This window comes from Phyllostomus hastatus, unplaced genomic scaffold (assembly GCF_019186645.2).
Source record: "Phyllostomus hastatus isolate PE091 unplaced genomic scaffold, TTU_PhHast_1.1 phas_scaffold_1066, whole genome shotgun sequence".
NCBI classification, from domain to species: domain Eukaryota; kingdom Metazoa; phylum Chordata; class Mammalia; order Chiroptera; family Phyllostomidae; genus Phyllostomus; species Phyllostomus hastatus.
In genome coordinates, this window is record NW_025334004.1 from 29,288,907 (window position 1) to 29,307,784 (window position 18,878).

An 18,878-nucleotide genomic window follows, 5' to 3' on the forward strand; every position below is an offset into this window, starting at 1 on the left:
TGGGGCCAACTTCCCACCAGTGAATTCAGATTCTCCAGGAGTAAAATGAAACCTATATTCAGGGAGCATTTGAGAACCTTGGAGGCTCACCTAGAAGGAAGTTGGAAATTGTCTAAAGAATGTCAGTGCTTTTGCAGTTGGAGAGTTGCCAGGTTATTCATACAGCAAATCAATAACACACCTAAATTGTTCCCACAGATTAGCTGTTGACTGTTAGCAAGGTCCCTCTCTTCCTTACTATTGATTTATGGCAGCGATAGGAATAGGAGACACACCTCCTTTCAGCTAGGAATCTATAAATACCAAGGGGTTTTTATTCAAAGTGAGAAGAACCCAGCAAAATGGGGATCTCCAGAGTCATCCTTCAAATGTGCCTATTTGGTCAAGTTCTATCTTCAGGTATTATATGTAATTGCTATATTTTTTAATTTCACTCCTGCCACTCCAAGTCATGGCAAATTATATCTGCTTCTTTCTGGGTGCTAGACTTTCGTTTTTGAGGGGATTTTTATATCAAGGAGGAGGCAGTTCTTTGCTGATAGTTGTCGTTGCAAGTATGTAAAAGAATGGCTCTTTCCGCTCTGTTTCGGGCTGCAAAGTGCAATGGCTGTGGTGGGACAAGGCCATCACTAAGTCAGTGTTTTCAGTGAGTCACTCAGTTCAACAATCCACCCACCGACTGGTCTTAGAAAATTCCTGAGGTGAATGTGTAGTATTAGGAGGCCCTGAAAGTTTGCCATAAGTTTGGGTCCTGTGGAAACAAACAGGCAGGAAAGACGGACCCTGTCAATATTCGTTATGTGACTTCTTTCTGCAGGAGATTCTGGCTTCATAATTTTCTGAGCAAAAGTGGATCCAGAGCACAGACAAGATCACCAAAGTTCTGAGTGTGTCTGTTGCTCCCTGCTGTGGATAAGTGACTTGAACTTGGTAGCTCAGCATATCTTTGTGTTCTTAGAGTGTCAAGGTGTAAAATGTACGTGAAAGAGTCATGGGCAAATCATGGGGACCGTTAGTGTCATTTTGTGGAGAAACTCAGTGAACTGGGCGATTAGCCATCTTACCTGTTATCTCTCTCCCTGCCTCTCGGTCTCAGTTACTCTCTCATCTACTTGGCATCCTTGTCTCTCCCTCCTTCCTTTCCTCTCTTTTTCTCTCTTTCCCTCTGTTTCTTCCTTCTGTTTTCCTTTGCTTTCCTCCTTCTTTCTGTCCTCCCTCCCTCCCTCCCTTCATTCATTTTTACCAACTTTCTTCTCTTCCACTATCCACACTTCTTGATATCCCTTTTTGCTATATTCATGAATTTCAGAAAACAGGGCAAAGCTTCCTAGTTTTCAGATAACTTCTGGAACTCTCCCTCCCACCCTAGTTTTCTGAAGGTGATGCTCTGAAGATGAAGGTTCATTGGGGGAATTGCCTTCATGAAAGCAGGACCCAAACCCAGTCCTTGGGGGCCCTGGTGATGGGGAGCCGGCTGCACGGTGTGATGTGTGTGCAGCACATGGTGACACCAGCAGGCCGGCTGGAGGACGTCACCTTCCCTCTTGTCCAGGGGACCTTAGTGGGTGCTGGCTCTGGGCAGTCTGGGGCTGGAGGTGGTGTTTCCATGAAAATATTTGAAACCGGAGGCAGTGTTCTTAGCTCTACATTTATTAGTACCAAGTTCATCCCTGGATTTGCACTGAGTCTGGGAAGGGACACGGGATGTATGTCAGGCCCTAAAGGACAGGGAGAGGGTTGCCCCGTCCTCATCCACGAAGGGGCGTAAGGCAGCAGTGCTCTTGAATGGAGGCAGCCTGTGGTTTTACCGTGAAGTTTTGTGTGCTGTGCACACAGACACGCACTCATGTGCACACGCGTGTTTGTGTTTGCAGTCCAGAGGTGGACTTAACCCTCTGCAGTGCACTCACCTTGCACCAGGCACCCAGATAGACAATACACCCATATTCTCTTGTCTAAAGTCTGCTAACAACCCCAAACTTAGGTCTCTTTATTTCCACATCGCAGAAGAGGAAACTGAGGCTCAGAAGGGCTATGTGGCTTGTCCCAGGTCAGTAGCTGGTGAGCAGCCGGGCCAGCATTCCAACCTGGAGAAGGTCCACTGGCATTTGGGTAGCAGTTTCAGCCCATTAACTCTTGCTGTTCTTTGCAGAGAGCCTCAGAGATGAACTGTAGCCATTAGCTCAGCACTGGGCCCTGGGCAGGGTGGGGCGGGGGGCCCTGGGCTAGACGGCCCACAGCACAGGCCCTGCACTGTGGTCTCTGCTCAGACTCTAGAGAACAGTGAGTGCATCAGATGTGGGCCGGGCGGAGGGGCCCCGGGAGCCCCACTGCTCCTCGCCATGCCTTTGCTCTGCCGTTCACCAGCTGCGGGGCCTCAGCAAGCCTCAGTGTGCTCATCTGTAAACGGTGTTGTGTCCCAACCTCACAGGGACAGGAGGTCACCCCTGCAGTGCAGTGTCCGGCTCACTGACACTGCCTAGGAACCGTCCAGTGTTAGCCTCCTGGGCATTTCCCGAAGTTTTATCTTCACACAACTCCCCACTTGCAAGGTGGCATCTTGGACTGGACTCTAGGACAGAAAGAGAAAATACTGGTGAAATAGAAATGAAACCCTGGAGTTTAGTTGACCGGAAGGTGCCAACGTTGGTGCGGTCGTCGGGGCGAAGGCATCACGGCCAGGCGAGACGCTGACACTAGGGATGCTGGGGAAGCTGAGGGGGTGTGGGGGTGCCACATTGGCTCTGCACCCTTTCCCTAGCTCTGTGGAGCTGCCCCCAAAACACTTTTAGCTTCCACCAGTCCCATTTCGTCAAGGTCAATGTTTTGCAAAATGAGAAAGTAGTAATTGCTCACCAACGAATTCCTATCAAATTGTTAATCCTGCACGTCCCCTCACCACATTTTTTCAAGGGTTTAGGGTTTGGAGTTTGGTGGTCACTGATGCCTTCAAGAGAAGGGGAAAGTCTAACGCAGGGGCACTGTGAGGATGTCTTTAATGTGCATGACGTCAGGTCGCAGGAGGCACTTCTTCACCTGCCGGGAGACGGCAGAGAAGCTTCCTTTAGTGTCTGCAGTCTTCTCCTTACGAGGCTGTTTTCAAGGGGCAGCTTATTCACAGTGTCTCTCCTTCCCCCGGGCTCCTGTCAGCCCACCCATGTCTTCCCTCCTGCCGGCTCGCCCTGCTTGGCCTTCCTGGCACAGGCCAGGAAAGCACGTGTGCCTCTGCTAGACTCCGGGGTTCTTCTCCCTCAGAGCCTCTAGCGCCCTGACCTCTGACCGCTTCCCTGGGCCCCTGAGCACAGGAGCAAATTTCCGAAGGTGGCATCGCGCTGGAGTCTAGCATCCAGGAGGTGCTCGGTGAGCGGTTGCTGGATGAATTGTTCCTTACTGCTCCTCTGAAATCGCTGGTCCGTGTCCTTACATTTGCTTCAGGGCAGCAGTTTCCAAACGCTAGTGCGCATCTCCCCCCCCGCCCACCCCCCGTATCTGGGGTGTGATTGAAGTGCACGTGGTTGGGCACTGCCTCCAGCCGCGGGGTGAGGGGGGTGGCTGAGAACTTACGTTTTTGACAAGTTCCGGGGCCTGGCTGATGCTACTGCTTCATGGAACCCACTTCGAGAACCATTGCCCTAATATCTCTTTTCTTTTTTTTTTTTTTTAAGATTTTATTTATTTATTTTTAGAGAGGGAAGGGAGGGAGAAAGAGAGAGAGAGAGAAACATGAATGTGCGGTTGCTGGGGGTCATGGCCTGCAACGCAGGCATGTGCCCTGACTGGGAATCGAACCTGCGACACTTTGGTTTGCAGCCCGCGCTCAGTCCACTGAGCTACGCCAGCCAGGGCAGAACTCTTTTCTAATGGGACTGGGACAGCCAGTGGGTTGGTTACTCAAAAAATGTTGTCTCAGATAGGATACATACACATTTTAAATATTTCGTTTTAGCTGAAAACACACAAATGTGCTTGGATTCGCCCACTCCTGGCTGGAGGGGCCTCCCCTGCAGGGTCCGCACTGGATTCCCAGTCTGGCTGCCGGAGTCTCCGAGCTCCAGAGCACGCAGCCTTACTCGCCCTGGCCGGTCCCTCCTTTCCCCCCAACCTTCAGCCGGGCGCCTCGTGTGTGCAGTCAGAGATCAGCCCCTAGTCGCTGAGGGAATTAACAATGTGATAGGCCCAGCCTTGGGTTGCAGGTTCGATCCCTGGTCAGGGCGTGTACAGGAAGACGCTGATTGATATATCTCTCACACATCGATCTCTCTCTCTCTAAAATCAATAAACACATCCTTGGGTGAGGATTAGAATAAATAATCAAACATAACATGACAGGCCCCACTAACGATCCAAGGGTCCCCCCACCCCTGCACCGACCAGCCAGGGGTCAGATTTAATGCTTGCTTTTAGAGGCGTTCTCATGTGCCCTCCTTTGCTTTGTAGTTTTTGTAACACCGACAAGAGAAGACAGCTCGGAAACCACTTTTGGAAAGACACACGTGTCAACTGGTAACTCTACACTCGGGGCCTGTGTGGTTGTGGGAGCCAGGGCCACCCACCGGGACTCGGGGTGGGGGACTGCTGCAGAGAGTCCTGCCGGGTCTGAGACGTAGGACAGGATGGACGTCCTCTGACGGGGTCCACCTGGGCCTGCAGCCTCGTCCTCTAGGCGTCCCACGCTGACCGGAGCACAGCCCGGGTCTCCGTGCTAGCTAGCCTCTGCCTAGCTACACCTTTTCCCCCTCCGATCTCTGCCCCCCTCCCCACCACACTGCCCCACGGGGTGTCCAGCAGGGGTTCTAGCTGGTCAACGGGGAAGCAGAGGCAGGTGGGGACAGTCGCACCCATCTAGGGCTCTCTGGTATAATCACTTATTTTTTCTCTTCCTTTCTAGTTTTCTTTACACGTCTTTGGGAAGCGTCGAATGCCTCTGCTTCAGCCGATGCGTCAAGTGGTAACTTCTCAACAGTTCCTCTCTGGTTATACCCCTGCCAGCCTGTGCAGAAGTGCAGGCCACAATTTGGACCACATCGTCCACATGTTACAAAAATAGGTCGCAGGAGGCAGAACAGTGGAATGGTTAAGAGAAGCTGCCTCTCCCTGTCACTTAGCAATCAGGTGGCCTTGGTTCACCTCCCTGAGCTGCAGTGTCCCCACAGGCCTGTTTTGGGGATAAGCTGAGGTCATACACATAAAACTCTTGCACATGATATGAGGTTCCCATGTTAGGGGAACCTCAAAATCACCTGCCATGATTAAGCTTTAAAAATCAACACCCTTGGCTGTGTGTGAGGGAGAAGAGAGGCTGCAGTGAGGAATTTTGAGGGGCAGGGACATAGGCATCTTAGAAGCTCCCACGTTGGCCCCGGAATATCGCTCTGATTGCCAAGTGGGGAGCAGTCCCGCCACGGTGCCCACGCTGGGCACGCCCCCCGGACGGGGGCAGGGGTGTGCCACGGGCACAGCTAGCTGTTCAGGATCGGAACTGGACTTGAGAGCTTAGGCCAGAGGCGTCAATGGGTCCCGAAAGTGACTTTGCTACAAAGGTGCCCCCCAAACACAAGGCTGGCCAAACTCCACTGAAGACGCAGGAAAGTTTAGCTTGTTACGTCGAGACCCTAAAACATGCTGAGGAATCGGGTTTCATTGCTCTGTCTTTTCTGAATCCCCAGTCACTGCAAAGGGCTCTCCACCTCACACGGGGGCCTGACACCTTGTCCCTCGGAACGGACAGACAGGGCCGTCTCTGTGCCTCCCTCTGGACTGGGCCTGGAGACTGGTGGAAGGAGGTGGCCATTGTCAGGGCGCAGGGGTGGCTGTGCCAGGTTGCACATTGCTTAATGCTGTCATGCCCGGTGCCCCAGGGACCTGGGGACAGGGGGCTCTAGATGTCGGTGTTCTTCAAGGCAGCGTTAAAATTTCTCGGGGTATGACGAGACGGACCAGGATATCTGAAATCAAGACACTTACCGTTTGAGGGGGCCTCTGAGGGGCTGTTCCCACTGCTGACTCGACTGCATTTCAGACTGGAAGGTGCAGTCCGCTGCCTGGGGACCCTGGAACCCTGAACCCCAGTGTGTTCTGCCTCCTCCTGCCCAGCCCTGCTCTCTGAGCGCAGATAACCTCCCGAGCCTGTCAACTGTAGCATTAGGGGGCCTGGCAGAGAGACATGTCCTTTATTACATCCAACATAACTGCACATCCCATATCCAACACATTGTCATTTAGTATTGCAGACCCCCAAACACTTGAGCACGAACACGGGACACACAAACCCAAGGTTGAAACCACAGCGCCCCCTGGTGGAACTGGAGGTGAAGCTCAAGCCAATGTCTGTAGATCATCTATAAAAGGCAGAACCTCCTTTCTAAGAAGCAATTGGTTTCTTTCTAGGTCAGTGGACCGCCCGGACTACAGACTATGGTAAGACCCTTTTCTAAATAAACCTTGTATTCCCAGGGTATTGCTCACTGCCTGGGTCCGCCAGTTCCGCTGCTGCGGCCGGTGGCTAGTTGAGGCTGATGTCGTCTTAGACACAGCCAGTGCCTGCCAGCCCTTTAGAATGTGGGGGTGGGGAGGGAGAGGTCACGGAGTGCCCGAGACCTTAGGCGTGTCCCACCTGTCATTTTTCCTCCTTCACTCTGCCTCTCGGTCACTCATTGCAGGAGATTGCCTTTAGTTTGATGTCGGCAGAGATGGGGGTGGGGGTCAGTGTCTGCTGTCGCAGTTAATGAAGCTATCTTGAAGACAGCTAACAGGTACCAGGAGCTTGCTGTGTACTCTGCACAAAATTGTCTTCATACACCCTCTCAGGTACTATATAGAAAAGCATTTGGAATACTGCCTGGCACATAGTACGTGCCCAAGTAATACACACAGTAAGTCCTGTTATCACGAAAGCATTCTAACAACACTTGAGGGGGTATGTAGTACCATTACCTCCACTTTGCAGATGGGTAAAACAGGGTGTCATTAGGTAACTTGTCCATAGTTACATGTTTAAGGTCATGGGGTGGGTAAGTGGCTAGGCAGAGGTTTGAGTCCAGGACAGACGCCTTTGCTTCTGCCCATGATTCTTACTAAATGCGTCCTTCTCTCTTCATTCTCTTCAGTGAGCATGTGTACCCTTTGCATCAAATCTGATGGGTCAGGGTCCATGCTGCGCTCGTTTGGGACAGCTGACCCTGCCATTGAGTTCCTGGCTCTGTTGAGGCCAGTCCCCACCCTTTTGGAGCATGCCCCGATGGTCTGGAAGTGGCCGGGGTGGGGGGACTGCTTGAGGGGCCGTTTCCTGGTGACTGATGCCCAGCAAGGGGCTAGCTGAGGCTGGGAGACTGACAGCTCCTTTGCAGGAACCCTTCAAAGGAGTGACCAGAAAGGGGCAGCAAGAAGGGTGGGGAGGCCCACGGTGCACCCTGGGAATTCCCTAGACACAGCCTCGTTGGCCTCTCCTTATCCCTTCCCTGACCCCTCCCCTTAACAGCAACCACAGCAACCACCTGCCCCTACCTTCCACCCCGTTCCAACCTCTCTGGTCACTCCCGGACCACAAAACTCTCCTAGCCTCGCACTAAGCATTGACAAGCCACACCCAGCACTAGGCTCCTGCAGTTGGGATGCTGGGCTGGATCTCTTGGGACTCGTGCCTGCTTCCCTTGTACAGTCTGTGTCAGGGTTAGCAGGTCCATGTCAGGCAGGAACGGGGCACCTACAAACTCCCACCCAACCTCATCTTTATGGTGAGATTCATCTTTACGGTGTGAATCTCTAAGGCCCTCACAGAAGGCTTGAAAGGTATCTGGAGGCCCACTCTTGGACAGATGCCACTTTGGACTTGACCCACATGGGAGTAGAATACACTGAGGAATTCTGAGCAGTGACCTGAACCTGGCTGTACATTGTCGGGATAAGACCTGAGGCAGCCTGGGTGAGTCAGATGACTCTCATTAGCACAGGGGTGAGCACAGAGTGGGCACCCCGTAAATCCCAGTTGAATTGATGAATGTGCATGGCTTGGAGAAAGGAGGGGAGCTGCAGGGAGGTCCACTGGGGGTCTGCTGGAGGAGGCCAGGCTCCCCAGAAGGAAGATCTAACCTAGCACAAAGGTGGGGGGGTTAACAGAAAAAATGACCTTGGCCATGAGTTGAATATAAGAGGTGAAGAAAGGGAGGAGTCAAGTATGACACCCACACTTCCAGCACAGTTGTTGTGGAGCATGGCGACCCCTTCGACTCAGGTGGAGGAGGGACACTGTGTTGAGTCTGGGGGTGCGGTGGGGTACCCAGGAGGCCACTGAAATGTCGGCAGGGGTGTCCAACCCACAGCCACAGTCCATACGTGGCCAAGGATGGCTATAAATGCAGCCCAACACAAAATTGTAAATTTACTTAAAGCCGTATTTTGCTCATCAGTTTTTGTTAGTGTCTGTGTATTTAATGTGCGGCCCAAGACAACTCCTCTTCTTCCAGTGTGGCCCAGAGACGCTGAAAGGTTGGACACCCATGGTAGAGTCTGGGGCTGGGGTCATCAGGTGGATCAGCGCTGGGGAGCTGGATTTGGGGCTCTCACTGCAAAGCTCCTCAGGGGTTTGAGACCGAACTTGGGGGAGCAGCACTGTCAGGTTCCCAAAGAGGAGAAGAATCGATGAAGGAGAAGGGGCCGTGCTCCGTGAAGGAGAGAGAGGAGGACACGGAGGGCTGGGTGGTGACAGCCAGTGAGGCTGAGAGTGAGCGCAGTTGTTCCCCATTGTGTCCACGCAGGTTTGCCTGTGCGACTGGTGAATGGAAGTGACCGGTGTCAGGGCCGGGTGGAGCTCCTGTACCAAGGCTCCTGGGGGACCGTGTGTGACGACAACTGGGACATCCAGGACGCGGAGGTCGTCTGTCGGCAGCTTGGCTGTGGCCAAGCGGTGTCGGCCCCAGGGGAGGCCTTCTTTGGCCAGGGCTCCGGGAACATCCTCTTGGGCACGGTGGACTGCTCAGGACGGGAGTCCTCCCTGTCCAGCTGCCCCAACGGTGGCTGGAACCGCCACGAATGTAGACACAGGGAAGACGCGGGAGTCGTGTGCTCAGGTAGTGCAGACATCGCCTTGCACTGTCACCTGTGCTAGTGTGGGGACAGCGGCTCCTGTGGTCCCCAGCATCATGGTGCATACTGGGATGCTTTCCCGCTTACCTGCTCTACTCTAAGTCATGTCTTCTCTGATGTTAGAGGGCAGGTATTGGGTTCCCTTTTCACAGCTAAAGAAATGGGGGCTCAGAGAGGGCAAGTGACTTGGCTGAAGTCCTAAAGCTGGGAGGTGGTGGGGGTGGGTTTCAATCTCAGCCCCTCCAGAGCTGGCTGATGCAATCACCCCATGGGCTCATTCCGATGGGCAGCGTCATGACTGTCTCTGTCCCACAATGAGCAAACACCTTCTCAAGTGGCCTTTTCTCCTCCCTTTCAAGGTGGGGGACAAGGAATCAAACCGAGGAGTCAGTAATCTGTTCTCTTTACTGAGGATTAAGTGACAAGCAAAGACATTTACACCTTCAGTGGAAAAGGAAAGCTGTCTCTTGTCTGAGCTAGCAAACACCAGTCACCTGCTCACAGAGTGCTGGGAACTGTTAACCCCAAAGAGCCCTCTTTGGAGACTGCCCACCATGTGTCCCCCAGAGGCGAGCTTCTAGTAAACTGTCATCTTTAGAGCAACCTCTGGCATTTGCTATGTGGCCTGGTGTGTGCACATGCCACCACACACAGGATGTGACCCCGATGATCCGACCACATCATGAGAATGGCTTCCCCGGGAGAGTGTGGTCCCTGGAGTGGTCACTCTGGGGAGGGTTTTTTCACCATGTGGGGATGCATCATGAGAAATGGCCTTTCTTCCAGTTGGGGCCACCTTCTGAGGAATCTCTCAGTGATGGTGGATATTTGTCATTTGAGGGTGTGTGGGAGCTGCAGAAACAGGCAGTTGGTGTTTGATGTCCAGCCTTGTGGCCATGGGGATGTTAATCAACTGGGGGATTTTGTGGTTGCAGACTGTGGGAGCTCAGGAGGGGAGGGATGGTGACCGGGGCAAGGGATGTCCCTAGTGGATTCCCAGCATTGAAAGGAGGCTGGAAAAGGGGCAGAGAGAAGAGTTCTGCTTCACAAGGAGGAATCACAGCCATTTAGCAGTGGGCAGGCTTCTTGATCTCTGCCTCCAGCACCTGTTTCAGGGCTGAGGCAGTGGAAGGCCAGCCCTCCTCAAATGAGGGCTAGCATCAAATGACCTCTTGTTCTCTCCACTCTGTAGCTTCTGTGCTTTCCACTGAGGGACCCCAGACGACGACTGTAGAAGGTAATGTTTGTTACATGGGATCCCTATGGGTTCTTTACCCCACTGCACCCTGATCCAGGGGAGGGACAGAAGGTGTGAGAGATGGGGGTGTTCAGCTCCCAAGGGGATCCTCTGAATAAGGCCTCAGGCCTGAATGGGTATCCTTTGAGTGGACCATATGCATGAGATGCAGGAGGAATCAACCTGCCAGGTGTCCCCAAGGAGCTCCAAGGTGGAGCTAGGTGTCCTGTCTTCAGGGGTCCTGTTGTCCACGCTCAGTGCCCACTCCTGTGGTCCTTGCCAAGCTTGCTGCCTCCTGGCCAGGCTGACGTGCTGGGTTTCTGGCTGCAGGGTCTGGAGAGGCAGCTTGCTGAGCAGCGTCCTTGCCTGTGCCCTCTCCTGAGCCCATACCAGGGCACCTCGGTTCATCTCAGTATAGAAGGAGCATGGTCCTTTACCCTGTGGACAGCAGAGGTCCCATGCATCCCTCTGCAGGGCCTCTAGGGGGAGCGCTGGGAGGTGCACTCCATGGAGCCTGAGGTCCTGGCAGCCTGGGCCTTGAGAAGGAAAGTCACTGCCCGTTTTCCATGGGAAACTTTGACCCTAGAAACTCTGACCGAAGCCCCAGTCAGGACCCAGCATGGATCAGCTGGGAATCCTACTGGCACATGCATCAGGCATTTCTGTCCCTAAGGCCCGTGGAGCGAGGTCTGACTTTTCCTTCTCTTTCTGTTCCCTCTGATTAAGGACATAGACATCACTAGAGCTGAGGATGAGACTGGCTGTGTCCTAAGTTAGCCACAACTCTGCCCAAAATTCTTATATGCAGCAGCTGTAACAGAAGAGCCCCTTCACTCTATAATGATTTCTCCTGAGAATGCTGCAGTGTATTAGGAATACCAGCCAAGACTGACAAGCCCTTTGGTACCACATGCCTAGCCAGGAGGGCCTATGAGGGGCTGGAGGGGTTTGGCCATCTGCCTATGTCACAGGACAGTGGACAGGACTCATCTAGAGCTGTCAGAGCCTGCAGAGAGGGTGGGGCTGGGGGTGGGGGAGTCACACTTCTTCTACCTCCAAAAAGACCGCACGTAGCAGCCCCACAGATGACAATTCAGACAAAAAACAAGGGCTCTGGTGGCAGTGGGTTAACAGCAGCTCTCAGGTCACCTTCTCTCCAGGTCCCAGCACCAAGTAGGCTCTTGCTGGGGCCTTGCACAAGCACCAGGGCTCCTAGAAACAATTTGAAAATCAAAGGCTTAAAGCTAGAATCTTACTTAATGGATGAACATTAGAAGCATTTATTTTAAAGTACAAACCAAACAAGTATACCCTTCAACACCCTGCAATGATTCAACATTGTATTAAAGAAGCTAGCCAATGCAACAAGATAAGCAGGCACCCAAGAGGTTATGTCACCTGCTCTGGGTGAAAAAAGGAGCTTGTTCCATACAGGACCCCGGCGTTCTATCAGAATTGTCCCCAGGGTGTTGGAAGGGATCGGGGCACCATGTTCTTACTCAGAGTCCACCTCCATGATGGCAGTCCGGTCCTCCTGGGGCGAAGCCCTGAGGCGAACCCCTTTGACAGATGTGGGGGTGCATAGGAAGCTCTGTTCTCTGCTTAGCACGGTGCTTGTGGCTCTGCCAGAACGTGACGCTGCGGAACGGACCCGGGAGCACAGAGCTCCTTGTGAACTCCACAACGGGTGGGACGGGGCAGGCTCAGGTGTAAGATAGCAGGAGGCCAATGAATAAACGCTGGTGAGCTAGAAAGGCCCTTGGGGAGAGCTTTGGGGACAGTGGCACCAGCAAGGAGAAAGTATGGAACCTGCTACCGAGATCTGCCGTCATCACATCTCCGGGCGAGATCACTGGCTTCTCCAGTAACCCAGTCCTTAGGGTCCTCCTCTGCTAATTCCAGGGCTGTCTGTGAAGGCTGTGGTGCCCTGTCTCAGCCATGACACTGGTCCTGACAAACAGAAGGTGACCCCTATTGGTGACCCCTAACTGTGACCTTTCTCTCTGTTGTCACTTGTAGACACATGGTCAACCACTTCCACACCCTGGGCACCAGGAAGCACAGACTCAGGTACGTATTCCTGTCACCCCTGCCCCAGGGGCTCTGCCTCTGCTCGTGATTCAAGGGTGGGATGGACTGTGATGGAAAGAGGTTGCAAGTGGGAGGTTGATATCTTTGTCTCTGTGGAGGGGCTGCAAAGAAACAGTGTGTGTGGACAGGTCCTACGTGTGACATAGTGACATGGAATTCCAACTCTAGCGAGATCCTGGGCAGAGTTGCAGCAGAGACCCCCTTCCATGAATGGGTGTGCATGTTCTAGGCCCGGCTAGTCATTCCCGCTGACACAGGACTGCGAGGCCAGGCCAGCAGCTGCTGTCCTGAGAAGAGGGGGTGAAAGTGCAGGGGCTCCCCCCATCAGGAACCCTTTCCATCATTTCTGGGCCTCTGCCTGTGGTTCCCTGGGAGTGTCGGGGAGCCCGAGGGTGCCAACCACAGAGAACAGCCCCCAGAACCGTGGAGCTCTGCTCGGGAGGCCCCATGTGGGGTCCTCGAGGCAGTCTTGTCACCTCCCTCGGTGCCCTCAAGGAGGCTCCTGCACCTGTGCACAGCCTTTCCCAGGTGCTGAGGGCGTGGAAGCCTGTACCTGAGATGGGCTGTCTGTGCCCCTCTCCTGTGCTGAAGGGGAACCTGTGCACGTGTCCAAAGCCGACTGTGTCCCTGGGTCGGTGGGCCATGAGGGTGTCCCAAGGATCTGGGACCGGCCTCAGGCCTGGTGACTCAACAGTGTGATGAAAGAGGCGTTCTTGTGTCTTGCCTAGGGTTCCGGACAGAAGGCGGTTTGGACGTGAGGCTGGTGAACGGCGGTGAACGGTGTCAGGGCCGGGTGGAGGTTCTCTACCGAGGCTCCTGGGGGACCGTGTGTGATGACGACTGGGACATCAATGACGCCAACGTCGTGTGCAGGCAGCTGGGCTGTGGCTGGGCTATGTCTGCTCCGGGAAGTGCCCGGTTCGGTCAGGGCTCGGGGCCCATTGTCCTGGACAATGTGCGCTGCTCAGGGCACGAGTCCTACCTGTGGAGCTGCCCGCACCAAGGCTGGAACTCCCACAACTGCAACCATGGGGAGGACGCTGGTGTCATCTGCTCAGGTGGGTCTTACTCGGGGTGGGTCTCCCTTTCATCTGGTGATATTGCTCAGAGCTGATGAGATTCCCACTCCAGTGACCCTGCCTGAGCCTCGGAGTGTCCTCCCTGTTCCTGGACCTTATTTTAGGACAGCAGGCACCCAAGGGGTTATGTCACCTGCCCTGAGTGAGAAAGGACCTTGGTCCAAATGGGACCCCGGCATTGGCTGGGGATCGCCCTCAGGTTGTTGCAGGGGACTGTGGCACCGAGTTCTTGCTCAGGGTCCAGCTTTCTGATGGCAGAGCAGGGCGCCTTTTCCTCCTTCCTCCATAACACGATCTCATGTCCCGAGTCTGGTCCTCCTGGGGCAAAACTCTTAGGCAGAGCTCTTTGTCAGTCATGGGGGTGGGTAGCAGGCACCCTGTTCTCTGGTTAGCACAGTGCTTGGGTCTCTGCCCAGAATGTGATGCTGAGAACAAAACACTCCAGCACAGAGCTTCTTGTGAGCAACAGAACAGGTGGCAGAGGGTGGGGTGAGGTGTGAGATACCAGGAGGCCACAGAATCATTGGGGTGAGCTAGGGAAGGCCTTGGGGACGGTAACACAATGCAAGAAGAAAGATTGGACATTGTTATAGAGGGCCGCCTTCATCACATCTCGAGACGAGGTAATTGGGCTCTCCACTAACTCAGTCCTTAGCGCCCTTCTCTGCTAATTCCCTGGGTGTCCCAAGGCTATGGTGGCCTGCTTCAGCCCTCTCACTGGCTCTGACAAACAAAAAGGTCATTCCTCAGGCAAGTGAGACAGGTGGTGGGCAAGAGAGAGTTTCAGGCAGCTAGCTGTAGTGTCCTCAGCCGGGGCACGTGTGAGAGGCCTCTGCTCAGTGGGTACAAGAAGAGGTTCACGAACCCCAGGTCTGGGTGGGCGAATTGTGCGTTTTGAGTCTAACATTTGCCTTCTCGTGTTCACAGCCACTCAGTCCCATTCGACGGCATGGCCTGGTGAGTTGTCAGCAACCTTCCTCATTCAGGTCTTCTCTTTCTGCACCTCCATGCTTCTCCTCCACTCTGTGGGCCAACCAGTGCCCTGTCAACATGCCCATGTTCACAGCCTCTCTCTGTCCTCCATCACTGAGATCCCTACAGTGTTACAGCAGGATTGGTGGCATTTGCAGGACTGCGTGTATTTTCGATGCATTGGTATTCTCTCCGAACACTTGGTTGCTGTCCCTAAAGATGGCCGCCAGTGTTCAGAGACATGGCCTCCAGTGGCATGACATTGACCCTGTCACGTCCCGGCTGATGCACTTTTTGTGGGCACTGGACCGTCCAGACCACTGGGGGCCTCCTGTGGGCACATTAGACTTTGGTCTTCTCTCCTGTCTTCACACTTTGAACACACTGGGATTCAGAATGGTCACACCTGCCTCCCTATGGGGCAGGCCCGGTGGCCACGGGGTGGGGGAGAATTATGGGACCCTGATTTGCCATGTACTTGGACACTTGTTTGGCTCTTGCTTATAAATGTATGTCTCTGACCCCTGGGATCCAAACTATAGAGCCAGGTTGGCCCCTAAGAAATACCAATGAGCACATGACTCAGGGCTGGGAGAGGGCAAAGCTTCTTCAGTTTACAAGAGAACAGGGCAGGCTTAGGGATTTAGAGGAATCAGTGGGAATTCTAACAGGGCCTCGGATCCAAGAAACCATGCTGAAAAATAGCCCTGAGCACATGAAGTTAGGCAGGGGCAGTTTACACATGGGGAATTGTCATATGGCCCCACACAATTTTGAAAGGGTCAGTATTAGTGAGCCCTAACTGTGACCTTTCCCTCTGTTGTCACTTGTAGACACATGGCCAAGCACTGCCACACCCTGGGCACCAGGAAGCACAGACTCAGGTATCTATTCCTGTCACCCCCTGCCCCAGGGGCTCTGCCTCTGCTCGTGATTCAAGGGTGGGATGGACTGTGATGGAAAGAGGTTGCATGTGGGTGGCTGATCTCTTTGTCTCAGTGGAGGGGCTAGCAAAGAAATAGTGTGTGTGGATAGCTTTCACAAGTGACCTAGTGGCACAGAATCCGACCTCTAGCGAGATCCCGGGTAGGGGCATAGCAGAGACCCACTTCCATGAATGAGTGTGCATGCTGTGGCCTACCTGGTGTGTCCCGCTGACACAGGGGTGTCAACTCAAGCCTCCAGTTGCTGCCCCGAGCAGAGGTGGTGAAAGTGCAGGAGCACCCCCCGACAGGAACACATCCCATCACTCCTGGGGCTGTGCCTGTGGTCAGTGATGAGAAACCTGAGGGTGCCGACCATGGAGAACATCCCCCAGAACCGTGGAGCTCTGCTCGGGTAGCCCCAGTGGGGTCCTGTAGGTAGCCCTGTCACAGCCTCAGTGCCCTCGTGGAGGCCTGTGTACATGGGAAGATTCTTTACCTGGCATAATAGGCTCTCTGTTCCTTTCCTGTGCTGAAGGTGATTCTGTGCATGTGTCCAAAGCTGACTGTGTCCCTGGGTCGTTATGCATTGAGGGTGTCCCAAGGGTCTGGGACCTGCCTCAGGCCTGGTAGCTCCAGAGAGTGATGGAGGAGGTGTTCCTGTGCTTTCCCTAGGGTTGGGAACAGAAGGTGGTTTGGACCTGAGGCTGGTGAACGGCGGTGACCGGTGTCAAGGCCGGGTGGAGGTTCTCTACCGAGGCTCCTGGGGGACCGTGTGTGACGACGACTGGGACCTCAATGATGCCAACGTGGTGTGCAGGCAGCTGGGCTGTGGCTGGGCCAGGTCAGCTCCGGGAAGTGCCCGGTTTGGTCAGGGCTCGGGACCCATTGTCCTGGACGATGTGCGCTGCTCAGGCCACGAGTCCTACCTGTGGAGCTGCCCGCACCGAGGCTGGAACTCGCACAACTGCAACCACGGGGAGGACGCTGGTGTGATCTGCTCAGGTGGGCCTCACACAGGATGGTTCATCCTTTCATCAGGTGATATTGCTCAGAGCTGATGAGATTCCCACTCCAGGGCCCCTGCCTGAGCCTGAGAGCCTCAGGGATTCAGGCACCCAAGAGGTTATGTCACCTGCCCTGAGTGAGAAAGGACCTTGGTCTGAATGGGACCCAGGCATTGGCTGGGGATTGCCCTCAGGTTGTTGCAGGGGACTATGGCACCGAGTTCTTGCTCGGGGTCCAGCTTTCTGATGGGAGAGCAGGGAGCCTTTTCCTCCTTCCTCCATAACACGATCTCACGTCCCGAGTCCGGTCCTCCTGGGGTAACGCTCTTAGACAGATGTCTGTGTCGGAGGTGAGGGTTGGTAGCAAGCACCCTGTTCTCTGCTTAGCACAGTGCCTGGGTCTCTGCCCAGAATGTGATGCTGAGGAAAAAACACACCAGCACAGAGCTTCTTGTGAGCAACAGAACAGGTGGCAGAGGGTGGGGTGAGGTGTGAGATATCAGGAGGCCACATAATCATTGGGGTGAGCTAGGGAAGGCCTTGGGGACGGTAACACAATGCAAGGAGAAAGATTGGACATTGTTATAGAGGGCCGCCTTCATCACGTTGTGAGATGAGGTAATTGGCCTCTGCACTAACCCAGTCCTTAACGCCCTCCTCTGCTAATTCCCTGGGTGTCCCAAGGCTATGGTGGCCTGCTTCAGCCCTGACACTGGCTCTGAGAAACAGAAAGGTCATTCCTCAGGCAAGTGAGGCAGGGAGTGGGAAAGACAGAGAGTTTCGGGCAGGTAGTGGTAGTGTCCATAACCAGGGCACAGGTGGGGGCATCTGCTCAGCGGGTGCAAGAAGAGGTTCACGAACCCCAGGTCTGGGTGGGCGGGATTGTGCGTTCCGCGTCTAATATCTTCCTTCCCGTGTTCACAGCCGCTCAGTCCCATTCGACGGCATGGCCTGGTGAGTTGTCAGCAACCTTCCTCATTTAGGTCTTCTCTTTCTGCAAATCCACGTCTCTCCTCCACTCTGTGGGCCAACCCGTGCCCTGTCAACATGCCCAAGTGCACAGCCTCTCTCTGTGATCCATCACCTAGATCCCTGCAGTGCTACAGCAGGATTGGTGGCATTTGCAGGACTGTGTGTATTTTCGATGCATTCGTATTCTCTCTGAACACTTGGTTGCTGTCCCTAAAGATGGCCTCCAGTGTTCAGAGACATGGCCTCCAGTGGTGTGACATTGACCCTGTCACATCCCGGCTGATGCACTTTTTGTGGGCACTGGACCATCCAGACCACTGGGGTCCTCCTGTGGGCACATTAGACTTTGGTCTTCTCTCCTGACTTCATACCTTCAACACACTGGCATTCAGCAGGGTCACACCTGCCTCCCTATGAGGCAGGCACACTCCCATGGGGTGCTGGAGAATTATGGGACCCTGATTTGCCATGTACTTGGACACTTGTTTGGCTCTTGCTTATAAATGTATGTCTCTGACCCCTGGGATCCAAACTATAGAGCCAGGTTGGCCCCTGAGAACTACCAATGAGCACAAGACTCAGGGCTGGGAGAGGGCAAAGCTTTTTCAGTTTACACGAGAACAGGGCAGGCTTAGGGATTTAGAGGAATCAGGGGGAATTCTAAGAGGGCCTCGGACCCCAGAAACAATGCTGAAAAATAGCCCTGAGCACATGAAGTTAGGCAGGGGCATTCTACACATGTGGAATTGTCCTATGCCCCCACACAATTTGAAAGGGTCAGTATTAGTGAGCCCTAACTGTGACCTTTCCCTCTGTTGTCACTTGTAGACACATGGCCAAGCACTGCCACACCCTGGGCACCAGGAAGCACAGACTCAGGTATCTATTCCTGTCACCCCTGCCCCAGGGGCTCTGCCTCTGCTCGTGATTCAAGGGTGGGATGGACTGTGATGGAAAGAGGTTGCATGTGGGTGGCTGATCTCTTTGTCTCAATGGAGGGGCTAGCAAAGAAATAGTGTGTGTGGATAGCTTTCACAAGTGACCTAGTGGCACAGAATCCGACCTCTAGCAAGATCCCGGTTGGGGACATAGCAGAGACCCACTTCCATGAATGAGTGTGCATGCTGTGGCCTACCTGGTGTGTCCCGCTGACACAGGGGTGTCAACTCAAGCCTCCCGTTGCTGCCCCGAGAAGAGGTGGTGAAAGTGCAGGAGCACCCCCCGACAGGAACACGTCCCATCACTCCTGGGGCTGTGCCTGTGGTCAGTGATGGGAAACCTGAGGGTGCCAACCATGGAGAACAGCCCCCCAGAACCGTGCAGCTCTGCTCGGGTAGCCCCGGTGGGGTCCTGTAGGTAGCCCTGTCACAGCCTCAGTGCACTCCTGGAGGCCTGTGTACATGGGAGGATTCTTTCCCTGGCATAATAGGCTATCTGTACCTTTCCTGTGCTGAAGGTGATTCTGTGCATGTGTCCAAAGCTGACTGTGTCCCTGGGTCGTTATGTATTGAGGGTG

General features: G+C 54.2%; 1 protein-coding gene across 1 annotated transcript in view; it reads left to right on the forward strand.

Annotated features, from left to right (window-relative positions):
* Positions 1–334: 334 nt before the first annotated feature.
* DMBT1 (deleted in malignant brain tumors 1) overlaps positions 335–18,878 on the forward strand; it is a 57,376-nt gene continuing 38,832 nt past the window's right edge. The window contains 13 exon segments of the mRNA XM_045854000.1: positions 335–399; positions 4,438–4,503; positions 4,889–4,948; positions 6,388–6,417; positions 8,754–9,065; positions 10,274–10,318; positions 12,338–12,388; positions 13,138–13,467; positions 14,416–14,445; positions 15,294–15,344; positions 16,059–16,388; positions 17,315–17,344; positions 18,191–18,241. Coding sequence (XP_045709956.1) covers positions 342–399; positions 4,438–4,503; positions 4,889–4,948; positions 6,388–6,417; positions 8,754–9,065; positions 10,274–10,318; positions 12,338–12,388; positions 13,138–13,467; positions 14,416–14,445; positions 15,294–15,344; positions 16,059–16,388; positions 17,315–17,344; positions 18,191–18,241 — 1,444 coding nt within the window. The 5' untranslated portion in view covers positions 335–341.